The following is a 16,839-nucleotide window of genomic DNA, read 5'->3' as shown; positions in this document are numbered from 1 at the left end:
ATGTGACCTAAGATGGCCCTAACCACCCATTGGAACGGCACGATGCTTACCGGTATCTGTGTCACAGCAGACATCATACTAAAAGCTTTCCATCCTGGGTGAGAGAAAGAATGACTCTTCTACGATAGCCTCAGTCACGCATTAGTCCTGCACCCTGATATGGGTACATATCACAGGCAGACATCACAGGAAAAGTGTTGCCTCCTGTGTGAAAGAACAGGGAATGCCTTCTCTAAGATAGCACTAGGTCACCTGTTGGCTTGGATGATGATGTGTCTATGCACGTGAGAGATGAGCGCACGTGAGAGAAGAGGCAATCCCTCCTGTGTGAGAAACTGGGTGATGCCTCTTCCAAGATGGCATCTACTGAGGGTAGCCTAAAGAAACAAGGGCAAAGTTAGCATAAAAAATGGCATATGCCAATTTATATAGATGTCAGTTTAGAATTATAATGAAGGGGGTTTGACTAGATTTGCCTGAGATCCTTTCCAACAATTTCATGATTCTTGGATGCCTTCAAACAGAAGACAGACCTTTCAGGTTTTATACACAGTTGCATTAATAATACTGTTTTCTTTCTTTCTTTCTTAGCAACTTTCTAATTAGTCTGGACACAATTTTTGTCGATGGAATGTTTAAATTCATTAATTTAACTGATTAATCAATTAAATGTTTGTGGGCTCTCTCAAAAACCAGCTCAATGCATTTGGTTTTGCAATCCCATTGGGAATCACGGGAAATTAATTTCACAAATTGCAGAAACAGGGAGAGAAAAGAAACCAACAGAATTTATTGGTCATTTGTCAATGTAAAAAAACAAAATGAAACAAACAAGACAAAAACAAGCCTCCATGGCAAAGGTGTGTGATTGCAAAGGAGATGCTGGTTAAATTCATATATATTATATTATGTACACATCTGAATGCCATTTCTAAATACAATATGTACACAGTCATACAACAGCCGAAACAAACAACATAAATCTGAGCTTGGTTAGCAAAAAATAAGGCAGCAGTGGGGAGAGAGAGAGAGGCCTTGTTTGAGGGAATTATATGTGCTCTGGGACAAAATGGCTGATATATCCACAGTTTCGAACTTCAAGTAACACGGGAAGAAGGTGTCCCAATTCAGGCTGCCCTCAAAAGATGAGGCAAAAGGTGCTCTCTCAACAAAATCCTTCATTCCTATCTTCTGTCGCTGGGTTGTGCACTAGAAAGGCCTGGCTGCACCCTACCATGGTCATTTGCTGGGTCATTTGCAACATTTAACCTAGCAATTGACTCCTAAAATGGCCAGAGGACCATGGGATCAAAAGCAAGAACATCCTGGCCTGTTCCTACAGCCTACAGTTGCAGGGTTGTAGAACAGATGGCCTTCCAGATGTTTCACTGCAACACCCATCAGCCCCTAGACAGCACAACCAGTGGTCAGGAACAATGGATGTTGTAGTCCAACAACACCTGGAGGGCCAGAGGTTCCCCATCCCTGGAGAAATCAGCCAGTGAGGCTTCCCTTACCATCTCCTATGCATGTCACAGCAGAACAAGCTGCTGTTCAAGGCACAGGAGAAAGGGGACCCTACCTGTTTCTCACATGGCCAGGGATTTAAGATAGCCAGTGGTGATACCCCCAAAATGTATGGCAAAGTTCTCTCCAATGCCAAAGCTCCTTTGCCATACATTTTTGGTGGAAGAGCACCTGGTTGGAGTCCCCAAGACTTCATTTCAATCCGTCACATCTCCAGTTCACAGTGCTGGGAAAGATTTCCCTAACACCACTGCCTAGCCACTGTAGACATAATAGGCTAGAGCAGGGATGGGGAACCTATTGTCATCCATAAGTTATTGGACTCAAACTTGCATCAGCCGGCATGGCTAATAATCAAGGATGATGGGTGTTATAGTCCAGCAGCTTCTGGAGGGCATCCCTCCCCCGCCCCCAGGCTAGAGACAGCCCTGTGGTCAGGCCTAGTATAAGGCAGTTCCTTTATAGCTGTTAGTCTTGTCATTTTCATGACAGCTGGGGTAAAAAACAGGACTTCTGACCCAAACTAGTATTTTACATGGTAAAACAAGTCCAGTGGGATCCAATGACTAGAAACCAAATGGTTGTCATTCTGACTGTAGAAAAGCCATTAAAAATCCTCCCTATAAAATGGAAATTATGTCCTACTTTATATGGCTGTTGTGACAGAGGGAAGCTGTAGGGAGCGGGGAGCACAGAGGACAATAATAATACCACATTGGGAAGGGGAGTGGCACAACTAGTGAATTTTCCATGTGAACATCTCACTTAACATCAAGTGGATGATAGCACGGGCACCCATAGCATGCCATGGAATGTTTGCTAACATTTCTAACTTCAGAGGGGAAGGCTCAGTCATGGAATGTTGAAAATCAATACACTTGCTGCTAGGAAAGTGGTTTGGGGGTTTTCTGGTGCAGAGGGGAACTTCACACCAGAGTTAGGGAGAAAAGCAGCTGTGTAGTGCTGGGGAGGAATCTAGGGAGGTGAGATGCTTGAGAATGGCTGAAAGCCCGAGTTTTAGCAGTAGGGGGAGCTAAAAGATGGGGAGGAACAACATCACACATAGGCTCTAAGAGAGGAGTGAAATGAGAAAAAAATTGGCTGAAATTTCACATTCAGAATGATGAGACAAACAAAAATATTTGGTCTCCAGTTTAACACACCAAGATAAAAAGTCAAGCCTGAGAAGCACTGAAATTGCTTCAGAGGCTCTAAGAGCCATGTCCAGAGGAGCAGATGCAAAAACAGCAAAGAATCTTCTGGCACTTTAAAGCATAAGCCTTTGTAGACTACAGACCACAAGTTCATCAGTTGCATGAAGGTGTCATCCTGAGTTTTAAGCATATTTCACACACAGTTTGGGAGGCGTTAGGGGTTGTAAAAAGTGAGGTCGGAGGGAAATGAAAAAGTACAGACAGTGATAATCATGTTCTTAACAGTAGCAATTCACTAAACAGTTCTTGACAACACAGAAATCCTGGCATTGGCAAGCACATATAATGTGCTAAAGATCCTTTTGTCCAATATTTCAAGCACTGGATGACGCGAGCTCTAGTCCACAAAAGCTTATGCCATATAAAGACTCTTTGTTGTTCTAAGATTTAGGACAGGGTGGAGCTGGAGGGTGGTGGTATAGGACAGGAGGGGCCACCAAGAGCAATGAAGATAAGCCACTGCTGCTTAGGAAGGACAGGTTCCCATAGTCAAATCTGGTTGGCTATTGTGTGAGTTCCAGAAAGGATCACTATGGGCAAACCCATTTACTTGCATTCAATATGTGCATGACTGCACATATGTGCATCAGCCCAAACCCGGAAGTAACCTAAGAAGTCACAAAAAGGGGCGGAATGGGGCATTTGCAGGCTTTTTCAGTGGTGTTTCAATTATAAGCGATTTCACGGATGCACACAGTGCCTCGGAATGTAACCCTCGCGTAAATGGGAGGTTGCCTGTGCTTATAATATGCCATCAACAACCCAGACTGCAGTCATTTCCAAAAACCTCTTTGCTACTTAACAGTGCTACAGTCAATTATATATCTGATGCTCAGGTTATCTGAATTCCAGTTATCCCCAAATTTCTGGCTCCCTGAATATACTGCTGCAGGTTTGTAATAATCTTTTCCTAGGGGGTGAGGGCTTTTTGAAAGCTGCTTCTTCAACCCCCACCCACCCCTTTCTATTTGGATTGCAAACCATTTGGTGCCCCTGACACCCACCCCAAAAAGTGAGACAACCCCCTTCCGTGGGAGATTAGTTGTCTCTCCGCCCGCCCCACCCCCCATGATTAAGCCCCGGGTTTCACTTTTAATTCCCTTTTGGTGCCTTAATAAAGTGGTATCTGGAGACAGAGGGAGGTTTCATTTACAGCATACATTTAAAACACATTTAAAGCACATGACTTCCCCCCAAATAATCCTGGGAACTGCAGTTGGTCAAGGAATGGCAGCCCTGTAAGGGCTAAACTACAATTCCCAGGATTCATTCAAAGGAAGTCAAGTGATTTAAATGTGCTTCAGTTGTATGGTGTGGATGCGACCAGATATCTATGTCAGTCCGTTTTGGCAACAAGTTCATTAGCACACAAGGCATCAGCATCATCATGACAGTAGTAACAGTGTCCACTATTTCCCCCTAAAAGATCCTCCACCACAAAAAAGACCTCTATTTACCAGAGAGCCCTCAGTGACCTTCCTTTGACCATTAACATTCTTTCGCCCCTTTTTAAAACAATTTTAAAAATCCAGTGTGTAAGAATTCACACACGTACACCCTCCCTGCGAACATGCAGTCACAACAACCTTCCTCAAACCCCTGAAAATGAAGCTGTGCAACTCTTTGCTATTGTTCTGGTCACAAATGGCTGCCCTCCTGTTCCTTGTAGGGTTCCTTCAGGGAGAACAACACACCAACATGACTTCCAGGAAGAGTGAACACACCCCTGAAGAACTGAGCTTTCCTGACAGGTGGAATAAACCCCAACTGTGTTTTGAATATAGCAGTTGCTGAGAATCACGAGTGCGGAAAGCGCTGTTGTGCTCAGGTCCCGCTTCCACCACGCTTCCCACTGGGGCATCTGGTTGGCCGTTGAGAGGATACTGGATTAATGGGCCACCTGGCCTGGCCAACCAACAGGACTCTTCTTACAGTCTTCAAAGAGAGTGTTTTTTGCCACTTTTGTGAGGAGGAGAAGAGAATGGGCTGATACAAATACCCTCTCCAGGAAGGAAGGCCCACGAGAAGATGTTTCCTCAGCCCAGAGAGTCTCTTGGCCATGGCTGAGGGAGGCAGCAGCTGCCATGGCTGCCTCCTTGGAGCAGAGGTCCCAGGAAGTGGATTTTGACTAAGGCAGTGAAGCCCCCTCAAGTGGGGCCGTATTTCTTTGGTCATGGCAAACGCCCATGCAAACTCTGTGGTAAAATACGCAGCAGAAAGGGCACGTCACACCCAGTTCCAAAGGAATCCCAAGAGATAACCACCCCAGCTGTCGCCTCAGTTGTCTGTTGAAATCCACCTGGTTTCAAACAATGTGGCAACCAAAATGCTAGGACGTTTTAGGCCAAGAAGAGGCAGGTGGGTATCTCGACTGTGTCCCTCGGGTGCTTTTTGCAGGTCAAATGCTACCGTCCATTTGCTCCACCAGAAACAGGTGGATGGCCTCGAATGCTGGGCGGTCTTTGATGTCACGGCTCCAGCATTTCATCATCAAGGAGAACAGAGGATTGGGGCACAAGGGCGGCTGAGTCAGATAGACCTGTGTGAGCAGGAAAAGAAGAGTGAGGGTGGCGAGGGATTTTGGAACCACAGATTTCTGGGCTGAGCTGAAGATGCTACCCATCTAGTTACTCTTTAATGGACTGTTGCTGTTTTAGTGGTTTAAATTTGTATATCCTACATAAATAAATGTAGAACTCATAGGCTTTGGCTTGGAGCTCTTCCTCCAGTGAGCAGCAGCTGGCTGTGATTCTGAAGTAACAGGAAGAGGTAATAGTAGCCAGAACCACTCACAGCATCACACACAGGAAGAGGAAATCATGATTTCCTGCCCTCTTAAGCAACCCAACCTCTGGCTTTGGAGCTCATCCTCCAGAGTGGATCAGAAGCCAATAAAAGAAGAGAAAGAGGTGGCAGCTAGGAACCACATATAGCAGCACACAGGAGAAGAGGAGACACTGATTTCCCCCCTCTGATCTCAGAGCCATTCCTCCAGGAAATAGCTCTTGGATGTGATTAAAAACTGAGGAAGTGAGAGAAGAAGGTAGCAAGCAGGGCCCACACACCACCAGCAGCACATACAAGAGGAGAAGAAACCAACTTCCCACCCTCTTCAGCCCAACATGTAAAGCACCAGCGTCAAAAGGATGCCCACGTTCCCACCATGCAAAACATCTGTTTTGGGTACCTGCCGGCCTTGGTCTCGGAAGAACTCCCCCGTGTTCTCAATGACCTGCTCATCAGAGAGCCAGCTGTAAGGCTGCTCCTTGCACAGTGTGAACATCTCCCATAATGTCACACCAAAAGCCCAGACGTCGCTGGCCGTGGTGAACTTGCCCTATGAGGAAAGAGAAGAAGGCCACAGTGTCAGAAGACCATGGCAGTGTGCACATCCCTCCCCACCACAAAGAGTCCTGGGAACTGTAGTTTACCCCTCACAGAGCGACAGTTCTCAGCACCCTTAACAAAATATAGTTCCTAGGATTCTTCTGGAGGGAAAATGTGCTTTACATCTATGGTGTGTGCACAGCCTAAATCAAGACTGAGCTACTTTTGGCCCTTGGTTGGGAGTTGTCATTGCCACAAACCCTGAACCTAGGCAACAAAGCCACACCATAAATAGCATTAGTGTGCAGATCCCCCATCAGTCACTAGCTTTCCTCAAGACCTCCCTGCTGCAGATTTGATGCATCTAATCTAGAGATTTAGATGCGGTTTAGCAGCCATTACCTCTCTCTAGGACTGCCAGGTAATTGTTGTTCGGGTGGGGCCCGATCTCCAATAGATAATTCTCAACTACACTACAAATCCCAGGATCCTCTGAGGGAGCAAAACAGTTGCAGTGGTATATAATGAAGTTAAGTTCATAGGGCAGCAGACATGAGGCGAAAACCTTCAAAGCAGGGCTGGTAAAGGGTGTGGCCAGGGGAGAATTCCGAGGGCCAGACAGAGAGGCTTGGAGGGCCATGTTCACCCCCTGTGCCTGAAGCTCCTCCCCACTCCTGTCTTAAATACATTTGCAACAACAGCAGAGAGATATTGTGCCTCTTACCAGCAGGATGCTTTCCCAGGCCATCCAGCGGATTGGCAGCACAGCCCGGCCCTGGATCCGATAGTAGTCGCCACTGTACAGGTTCCTGCTCATGCCGAAATCAGCAATCTTAATGGTGTAATTGTTCCCAACCAAGCAGTTGCGTGTGGCCAAGTCCCGGTGCACAAAGTTCAGCGAGGCCAAGTACTTCATGCCAGAGGCAATTTGGGTAGCCATGAGCAGGAGGTGGAGGCAACTGAGAAATGAAGAGAAAGGCGAGATAATCAAGGGAGGATCTTTTACAATCCCACCAAACCTCTGCCATATCTGCAGGTCAAGATGGGAAAATCTGTCGATTTCAGTTTCTCTCTTTTCTCACCATAAGTTCAGTTCTCCACACCTACAAATATAGGTGTGGAATACTGTATATATATTCCTCGTGAAAATTATTTGGCATTTTAGTGCCAATTTCTCCCAATATGCATGTTTTTTGGTATGCAATTTTACCCCATAGAGACTCTGTATTTTTGTTGGAAGCTGCCCAGAGCAGCTAGGCAAGGTATAAGAAATATATTGTTGTTGTTGCAAAAAAAATCCATGTATGATCTTTTAAGTAATATATGCATTTATCTGCACACTTGGGTAAAATGCATTTTTGTACCGATTAGTTGGTTGGGGGGTTGCACTGCAAAATCTGGAGGAACTCAAATCTCTAAAAGGTTGGCTGTGTTTCAGTTCCCGCATTGTTTTAGAGTGTGAGCATTTTGCAGGCTCACCTTGAAATGTGAACAGAATTGAATTTCTTTCCTATTTGTAGCCATGAGGGCTACATCCAGCCTCCACCTCCATAGTTAGCACTATGTGGTGGGGAAGGATGTGCACTTGCCACTAAATACCAGTAGCTGGGCTTCCCACAGGCATTTTGTTGGCTACAGTGGGCTTCATTCTGTCTAATGGCAGGGTTGGCTCTATTGGCCATGATTGCTATATGCAGCTTCCACATCTGGAATCAGTATGCCACAAAACACCAGTAGCTATTTCCCTTATAGCTTGCTTGTGGCCTTCCCAAAGGCCAATTTGGCCACTGTGGGCAGCAGCATGGTGGCCTAGTCACTCTTTTCTCCCCCCCACCCCACTGCCCCTTCCCCTCCATCACCTAACACAAGGAATGTTGTTGGAGAGTGTGAAGGTGCTTCTGCTCTGGCGTTGCAGCAGGAACTGGTGGAGATCCCCGTTCTCCATGTACTCGGTGATCATGCACAGCGGATCGTCCCTCACGCACACACCCAGCAGGCGGATGATGTTTGGGTCCTTCAGCCGGGACATGATCTTGATCTCCTTCAGGAAATCGTTCCTTGGAACAAGGAAAAGACACGTAAAGAGAATAAGCCAGTCACCTGATAAAAGACATCTTAAGTCAATTTATCAATGTGTTTTAGCCAATCAAGAGACTGCTCAACAACACGATGCGCAGGGGTGGGGAACCTCAGGTCCAGGGGCTAAATGCAGCCCTGCAGGCCTGCTGGGCCCTCAGAATTCACAGAGGCCACACCCCTTCACTCTGAGCCCTCGGAACTCTCCATAGGTGGGTTTGCACTAAAATTATTAACAACAGCAACATACTAATTGTCACCTGTACAATTGTCTCAAGGCAATGTTCAACAAAAACTGCAAACAACAGCTAAAAATACACACAAAAGTAAGTACATTTGAAATTAAACTAAAACCACACAAAATGTAAACAGCTTTGGAATTTTTCGTAAACCACTTTGCTTTGAGCTTTTTCACAATCAAGAGGTGCATAAATTTTTATGAAACAAAAGATAGATACAATGACAAAGACCGGTTTGTCAATCTGGGAAAGTCTGTCAGAACAAATATATCTTATTTTCGGAGGTGGGTTGTGAGTGGGATGTAACTACTTACACAAGTTTTGGGAGCAGGTTGCTCAGCTGAAAGGACCACCTCTTCCCATATAAACCAACCCAGACTCTGTGTTCATCATCTAAGGCGCTTCTTCTTGTGCATCCTCCAAAAGCAGTCCAGAGGGAGGCAACACAAGAACGGGCCTTTTCGGCAGCGGCTCCCTATTTGTGGAATGCTCTCCCCAGGGAGGTTCATCTGGTGCCTTCATTATACATCTTTAGGCACCAGGGGAAAGCATTCCTCTTTAGGCCTTTGGCTGATTAATATTCTGCAGCCTTTTTAATGTGTTTGTGGGAGTTACTGTTTTTTGTTGTTTTCGTTTTAACTATTTATTTGTGCTTTTACCTTGCTTTCTTATCCTATGGACCACCCTGAAATCTTATGAAGGGCTGCATATAAGTCCAATAAATAAAATAAAATAAAATATAAATAAATAAATAAATAAATATGAGCTTATTTGGCAACATTCATGATTATTTTATATGTCTGGTACAAATAAGAACTTTGTATTCCACTATGGGGTCTCTTTTACACCACTCATTCTTTTTAATGCTTTCAATTATTTTTATTTTATTACCCTGTAATTTATTCTTCCTGCTTTTATGACTGTTTTTATTATTGCTTTTAGGCTTAGGGTTAGGGTTTTTTCTTTGTTTGAATAATTTTAAATACATATATATTCAATTGTTTCTGGAAAGTGCAGTTGGTGGGTCCCTGTTGTTTCTCGACAGGAATTACGTTCCCACAGAATAGGGGCAGCCACACTAAAGCCACTGCTCAGAGTTACTGCAGAGCAGGCTTCTGAGATCTTTGGAACTTGCAGGAGCAGTAACAAGTGAATGGATTTCTCCCAAACCCCCATCCCTCATGAGAGCAGACTCTCTCTGGAATTGGCACCACAGCTTGAGCTCACCTGGCTGTCTTGGTGACATTGGCTCTCAGCATCTTTACAGCTACCAGAACTGCCTGGCTGGAGGCTTCTGAGGAAGCACGACCCAAGAATTCCAGGAGACCATCAGCTTCGCACAGGTGGACCTTCATGGGAGAGGACAAAACCAATTTTAGAGTAATTGTCAAGCAGAGATGGAGAGAAGTAGACTCCTCTCAATGCCCTATCCATACCGTCCATTTTACCCACAAGCATGTTAGGTGCATATTAGAGCAGGAAGATAATTAACTCTCTTGCAATCTACCTGAAGAATAATTCTTAGACTATTTGGAGATAATGGTAAAGGCTAGATCTAGCTAGGAGGGCCCAGGGTGCAAAAGAGTCCAGTAGTTGTTCACAGTTGTTTCGTCAGCTATTTTTCCAGACCCTGTTCCTTAATCACCACTGCTCCAATGTGTGTGCTCTACAGATATAAGGAGGCAGAGATTTCCAGAGTTTGTCGCTGTCAGCACTGTTTCTGTTCCACTACGGTTCAGCTTCTGCTAAATCCTATGTTACATGTCATGCAATTCGTAAAGGTCAAAATGAGCATAATTAATTTCAATGCATTTCAGTGAAAGAGGGGCATCAAAAACAATGCAGAAAGTAATGCAATTATTTCTGTAGTGTTTGTGGATTGAAAAACAACGATGATAGTGGATATTGCTTGTGTCCCCTTGAGTGATTTCTGTTCCTGACCTCAGACGAATATGTGCAATGTGGCAAATTCTATTCACCGTTATTGTTTCCAGGGGAATTCTCTGACAACCCTCATGTACTCTGCACTAATTCGACACACATGCAACCCAAATTCTGCACCAAGAAAATCTGGACTCTGAGACATGAATAAATTATGTGAATAGAGCAGATTTGCTCCCCGCCCCCGGTGGTTATTCTGCTAGTGATAAGGAGTTAGGGACAGGGATCATAGCTTCACCCCAACCATTGCGCATGAGATTCAGCTACCCTTCTGTCTGGCTGAGAGTATTTCCCTCTCACCCTCATAAGGACTAGAAAGCTGCTCTCTTTCAAGGAGAGCTGGCATTTGCAAGAATAATGATCTCTGAGCCGGCTATAATCCTCAGGGTTCTTTTTCTGCTCTTTGGGGAAATGCAGCTTGCAGATCCTTGTCAATTGGCAGCCCTCAAGCCAAATGGTGCCAGCTTTTCTCATACCTGGTTTGAAGTATATCTGGAAAAAGGAATAAACACACACCTCCCCAAACTGCCCTTCTCCCAGCTTTTCCTTGAGCCGCAGCTGCTGCCTTGGGAACTCAGCCACCGTGATGTCCTTCTTGGTCAATGAGTCCACTGTGATGGCTGGCACGGCATATGTGTTGTTTCCTGTGACGCCCTGCAGGCTAACAATGTCTGTCTCTGCGTAGTGGGGGACGTTGTTCTGGAATCCCTGGTGAGGGGTGCACTTGGTGATGTCTGGCTCGGCATAGTCACCGCTACATGCTAGAACAACAAAAAGGGGGGTTGGCAGATGAAGATGTTGGACTTTTTGGAGCTGGCCAACCTTACTGGAAGAATCTGCGATCAGAAAGAGGAACATCAAGAAGAATGCAAGAAATTTAAGGAATATTTAGCTAGATATCATAATATAACATAAGTTGAAATACTTGCAAGTACTAAACTGGCCTAGGATTAAAGCATGTTGAATTGTATAATACTATGGATTGAGAATATTATGCAAAGGAAGGAAGATAGCAATTTGAACAAGTTAATTTTATTAGAAAGTGGATATTGGAAAACTGCTATAATGAAATTTATTGAAATTCAGTTAGGGCGGATTTGAGGAAATCACTTAACAATGGAAATTAAATTGGATTTCTAAAAGTTAAGTGTTTTGCATGTTTGTTTGTTCTTCTTTTCAATGTTGTAATGTTTTTTCTTTTCTCTGTGTTATATCTGTTATAAACTTGGAAAACCAATACAAAAATTTGGGGGGGAGGAAAACAACAAAAGGGGGGGGAGTTCCCTTGACCAAAAAATCCCCACCACCACATCATGTCTGGTAGCCTGTTTTGTTAAATTCATTTGCGGGTATTTCTATCTGACTTTTCAGCTAGTAAAGCTCTCCGCCTTTGGACAGTGATGCTGCAGACAGTCTAGGGCAAGGTTTCCCAAACTTCAGCTGTTTTTGGACTACAATCCCCATCATATCTGACCACTGGTCCTGGTAGCTAGGGATGATGGGAGTTGTAGTCCAAAAGCAACTGGATACCCTGGTCTATGGTCTCTGCTACATCGCTCACGGCCTGCATGTATTGTCCATGTACAGGAAGAAATCAATTGCCCTCTTCCTTAGATGGGCCACTACAGTTATCAGTGCCTTCAAGAACTTTCCTGGGCTTTGGGGCCAATCCCTGATCCAAAACACAGAATCTGTGATGGCTGGGTGGACTAGTATGCGAGGGAAGGCCTCGGTCCGGTCCAGGGAAGCAATGAGGTCCCTAGGCCTGAGACCCTTTGGACTGGTCTTCAAGGTCTCCACCCTGAATTCATTTTGGGTCAGATACCCTCTTGAGCATGGGGAGGCAAACTAAGGCCCGGGGGCCAGATCCGGCCCAATCGCCTTCTAAATCCAGCATGTGTCCTTTTATTTAAAAAGGCATCTCTGGGTTATTTGTGTGGCCTGCCTGGTGTTTTTACATGAGTAGAATGTGTGATTTATTTAAAATGAATCTCTGGGTTATTTGTGGGGCATAGGAATTCGTTCATTCCCCCCCCAAAAAAAAAATGCTCCAGCCCCCCACAAGGTCTGACGGACAGTGGACCGGCCCCCTGCTGAAAAAGTTTGCTGACCCCTGCTCTTGAGGTCCAGGTTGGCCCTCCATACTCCTGATTTCTTTGAGACCATAAGGAGAATAAGGTAGTGGCCAGATCCCCGCTGATCTCCAGCAAATGCTAGATTGCCTGAAGCATCAAGAAATGCAGGGATGCTCTGCTCCTGAAAAAAGCCCTTTCCACCTTGTTTAAGCCCTTCCCAAGGCTCCTGCCACCACCACCACCACAGAACAACCAAGGCTGTAGGCCCGAAAAAGGCTGAGAAAATGGAAACCAGGAGGAAGGAAGAGAGATCTATGAAGCTGGGAGAGAGTGAAAACCCGGTAGGAGTAGCATAAGGGAGCAGAAAAAGGAGCTAGGAACAAATGAATGAAGGAAGAACAAAGAACAAAATCCTTTCCAAGATGGCATTCCCGCCTCTTTTCTTTAGTCTTGCTTAGAGCACCCGGCAGTCGACCTGCCATGGAGATGGGGTTGTCTCTAAAAGATTTTGCTTCCAGCCAATGGAGAGATGGGCAGACACCACCCACCCCCCACCATACAGAAGGAGGGGTATCTTTGTCTGCTAGAGGCAGAGCACATAAGTAAATGCTTCACCCTGCCTATTGGTAGAGCCAGCCATAGTTCAGAGTCCACACAGCCCAATCTGTGTGCTCTGAAATGCATTGCAGGTGGTCCTACCTGAGTCCTCAGCACTTTGGGAGAGCTCAGGCAGCTTCTGAAGGAGAGTGATGGGCTGGTGATATTCCAGGTCCAGTGGGAAGACCCTCTCATAGGTGGGGTTAGTCTGGTGGATCTGGGTCTGGCCATTGACAATTCTGGAGCTGTAAAAGGACAGCCGAACGGTGGCGTCTTCTTCCAGGATCCGCCGAGGAGCCTAAGGGCGGAGAGGGAAAGCTGGTAAACCCTCTACATCAGGTATGCCTAACTCCCAGGATACTGCGATCTACTCTCACTATAAAAAAACTGGCACTGATCTACCCATTGGATTGACCAAAGTTATTGAGTTTTTTTGGGGGGGAGGAGTGATCAGAGCTGTTGAGCTTTTTTGGGAGAGGAACCCTCATGACTGCATGATCATCCTTGAAAGTGTACGGTCAATACCTGATGATATTTCAGAAGCAAAGGGGCATGTATCCTTGTACTCTTTTGTTTGCTACCTTATCCTTGTACTTAAGGAGTGTGTGAGCCTATCAGCCAAAAGTCTGCCTTTCTGAATAGTCCATTTGGTCAATTGGTTAATAATAATAATAATAATAATAATAATAATAATAATAATAATAATAATATTTTATTTGTATCCCGCCCTCCCCAGCCAAGGCCAGGCTCACAGCAGCTAACATCACAAAAATGCTCTTTGATGGCTCAGGATTGACAGGTATTCTCTTGGTTGTGAAGAGAACATAAGAAGAGCCCTAAAGAATCAGACTAAGACCCATCCTGGTGTCCTGTTTCCCACTGTGGCAAATCAAACACTACTGGTAAACCCACAAAAGCAGGGCTTGAAGGCAATAGCCCTTTCCCATTGTTGCTCACTAGTGGATGATGTTCCCTGGTTGACTTCCTCATGCTCAAAACTAGAGACCTCCTTGCCTCCTCTATAAATGTGTCTAACACCCTTTGAAAGCCATCCAGATGCTCACACTGCATCTCTACAACAGTGAATCCTGCACAGAATCATAGAATCGGAAGGGACCCCAAGGGTCATCTAGCCCAACCCCCTGCAATGCAGGATTCTCAACTAGACCATACATGACAGATGGCCATCCAAGCTCTGCTTAAAAGCCTCCAAAGAAGGAAACAGAAGTCATTCCTTTCATCTGTCCTGAACTGCCCACACAGGGTGATCCAGTTCCCCACCCTGATGCAAGTTCTAGAACACTCAGTGTGGGGGATGCTCATGTGATTCCTCAGTTCCCCAAGCAGGAAGGGTCACAGCTATTTGAATGAAAAAGGTCCCAGGTTCAATCCCTGGGATCTCCAGGTAGGTCTGGGATAGGGTCCTTATCTGAAATCCTGGAGGACTGCTGACAGTTAGTCTAGGCAGGCACCTTTCAGGTGGGTACCATTACGTTATAAGAGAACAAGGGAGGTGTTCATGATGAGTTCCAAAATTTCTTTTTCTAGAAAAATAGCACTGAGTGTAGTCATTATTGAGCTAGATGGACCAATAGTCTGGACTCAGCATAAGGTATCTTCCTAAGTTCCTATGAATACCTATGCAATCAATCAATGGGAATGGCTCCTCTCCTTCCTGGAGGATGAGCTTGGGTTGCTAGGACAGCCTTGCATTTAAGCACTAGCCTGGTTACCACTGGTGAGAAGGAATTCTACACTGGTGAGTGTGCTGGCTGGCGAAGGAGAAACAGAGCCCTCTGTCCCCCATTCTGATAGTTGAGGAAGCTTGTTTGCTGGCTGGTAACATTTGTGGGCTTATTTACAAGGCTGTGCTAGGAAGTTTTCCCGCAGCCAGACAATCTACCATAGGACACAAGATACCGTCTCCAGCCGCATCTGGACGTGCTGCCTCCACAGGATAGCAACAATGACGAAAAGCAGCAGCAGGATAATGGCCACAAGGCAGCTGACCAGACTGGAGGTGTTGGAGTCCTCTGCCTTCGGAGCCACCCAGGGACTCGTTGCAGCAGGTGGCGAGGTGGTCCCTGCAATGGCAAGGAGGTGGTCAATCAATCAATCAGTCAGTCCATTAATCAAATAATTGTACTTGTGGCAGATTCCACAGTGGTCCTTGAAAGGGCAGGCAGTAGCAGTAGATATAAGAATAATTAAATAGGCTGAATGCTAGTCTTACTCAGAGCAGACCCAACGAAATTAAGGGATCTAGGTTTTTATGTTTTAATTCAAATTGCTTTTAGAATGTTTTCAGCTGTAACTGCTTTCTGTTATTTTTGTTTGCAAGTTTTTCCAGAATATTTTAATCAGTTTTAGAAGGACTTTTCTTTTTCTTTTTTTTAACCAAGAGCTGTTTAGGGGGAAGAGGTTATAAATGCAATAAATTAGCCACGACCATTATTTTCAATCGGTATACTCTGGATTAGGGCTAACTTTGAATAGTTATTTATTTATGTGACTTGCATTTTGATGCTTAGGATGCCTTAAGTCTGCTGCAGCCATACTGGACCATCAACACATCATTCCTCTTTATTACTTGTTCCCAAATGCTTCCCCAATGTTATTAAATTATTGGTGTCTGGAGGGGCTCTCTTGAGCTATAGCACAATAGACGTGGGGGAAATTACAGGATTTCAGCAGGAAGTTACAGGACATGTGCTGATTGAAAATGAAGCTGGATGTCTGCCCCAGGGAATGGTAATGAAATCAATACAATGTATAAGTGTTCCAATATAAAGAATGCACAAATGATCATGAATGCAGAATAAAAAAGGGCACCTCGATACAAAAAAATCTCTAAGTGGATTGCACAAAATGCCAGAATGCAAATGGTTAAAAAAAAATCAATAGAATGTTAAGCAAAATATTGCAACAAAAATGCTGAGCAGTGTGATCAGAAAAGTAATAATAATAATAAATTTTTATTTATACCCCGCCCTCCCCAGCCAAGACTGGGCTCAGGGCGGCTGAGTAAAAGTAAAGTAAGAGCCAGTGAAAGCAGTAGTTGTAGAACAAGCAACAATGTCGCCTACATAGCTTTTATTCCTTTAAATTGAAAAAGTCCCAGACGCTTTCAACTGGGGAAATGCCCTTTGCCAACCTAGTTGCTGACGTTCCTAAATCCTTGGCAGGGACACCAACTCCTTGGGGTCCGAGCCCTTTTCAGCACCCTCAATATTATGGAGGTAGAGGCCACCCCCTCCCCAATATCCCACAAGCACAGAGCACAGAGTGGTGCAATGCAGCTCAAGTGGCTGGCTCCTTCTCCTCCTCCTCTTGCCGCAGAGGGGAAGGAGGGTTGATGCAGCCTCCTGCCAGTGGAGCTGTCAGGAGGAGGCAAAGGAGGAGCCACCGGCCATTGAAACCGTGCAGCCAAAGCGTTCAGCTCTGCCCCTGGCTCCACCGAACGTCCTCTGGCGCCTCTGATCCATGGACATGGCAATCGGCCTCATACTTACACCAAGTCCCTTCTGTTGCGTTGAGTTCCTCTGACGGGAGTATCTCTGAGGTTGTCCTTGAGGCCAGAGTGACCATAATGGGGTCACTGGCATCCATATCTGCTGGAGAAGCAATGACAACAGGGTGTGGGCAAGAAACACATTAGTCTGTCGCTCAGAGCCTGGCCATTTCACATTGCGGAGCCAGGTAGAGAGAACTTGGCCATCCAGACACTCAGCTGGAGAACAGCCACAGGGGGACCTTCCAGCTGTTATTGGACTCCAATTCCCAGCAGCCCCAGCAGGGATGAATGGAGCTGTAGTCCAACAAAATCTGAACAACTACAGGTCT

The 16,839-nt window shown here is 45.4% G+C and overlaps 1 protein-coding gene across 4 annotated transcripts in view; it reads right to left on the bottom strand.

The window, feature by feature from the left end:
* Window positions 1–768: 768 nt before the first annotated feature.
* LOC114588929 (discoidin domain-containing receptor 2-like) overlaps window positions 769–16,839 on the bottom strand; it is a 31,521-nt gene continuing 15,450 nt past the window's right edge. For 3 of the 4 annotated variants that reach the window (XM_077922750.1, XM_028714729.2, XM_077922751.1), the window contains 9 exons: window positions 16,509–16,610; window positions 14,917–15,080; window positions 13,099–13,294; window positions 10,841–11,085; window positions 9,611–9,732; window positions 7,928–8,125; window positions 6,793–7,027; window positions 5,929–6,078; window positions 769–5,280 (listed from right to left, as the gene is read on the bottom strand). In XM_077922750.1, the coding sequence (XP_077778876.1) occupies window positions 5,140–5,280; window positions 5,929–6,078; window positions 6,793–7,027; window positions 7,928–8,125; window positions 9,611–9,732; window positions 10,841–11,085; window positions 13,099–13,294; window positions 14,917–15,080; window positions 16,509–16,610 (1,553 nt within the window). In that variant the 3' untranslated portion in view covers window positions 769–5,139. The remainder of the gene's footprint in view (window positions 5,281–5,928; window positions 6,079–6,792; window positions 7,028–7,927; window positions 8,126–9,610; window positions 9,733–10,840; window positions 11,086–13,098; window positions 13,295–14,916; window positions 15,081–16,508; window positions 16,611–16,839) is intronic. The other variant, XM_028714730.2, reaches the window with a different exon arrangement.

This window comes from Podarcis muralis, chromosome Z, assembly GCF_964188315.1.
Source record: "Podarcis muralis chromosome Z, rPodMur119.hap1.1, whole genome shotgun sequence".
NCBI lineage: Eukaryota > Metazoa > Chordata > Lepidosauria > Squamata > Lacertidae > Podarcis > Podarcis muralis.
This window is presented reverse-complemented; position numbering and strand designations above follow the sequence as displayed.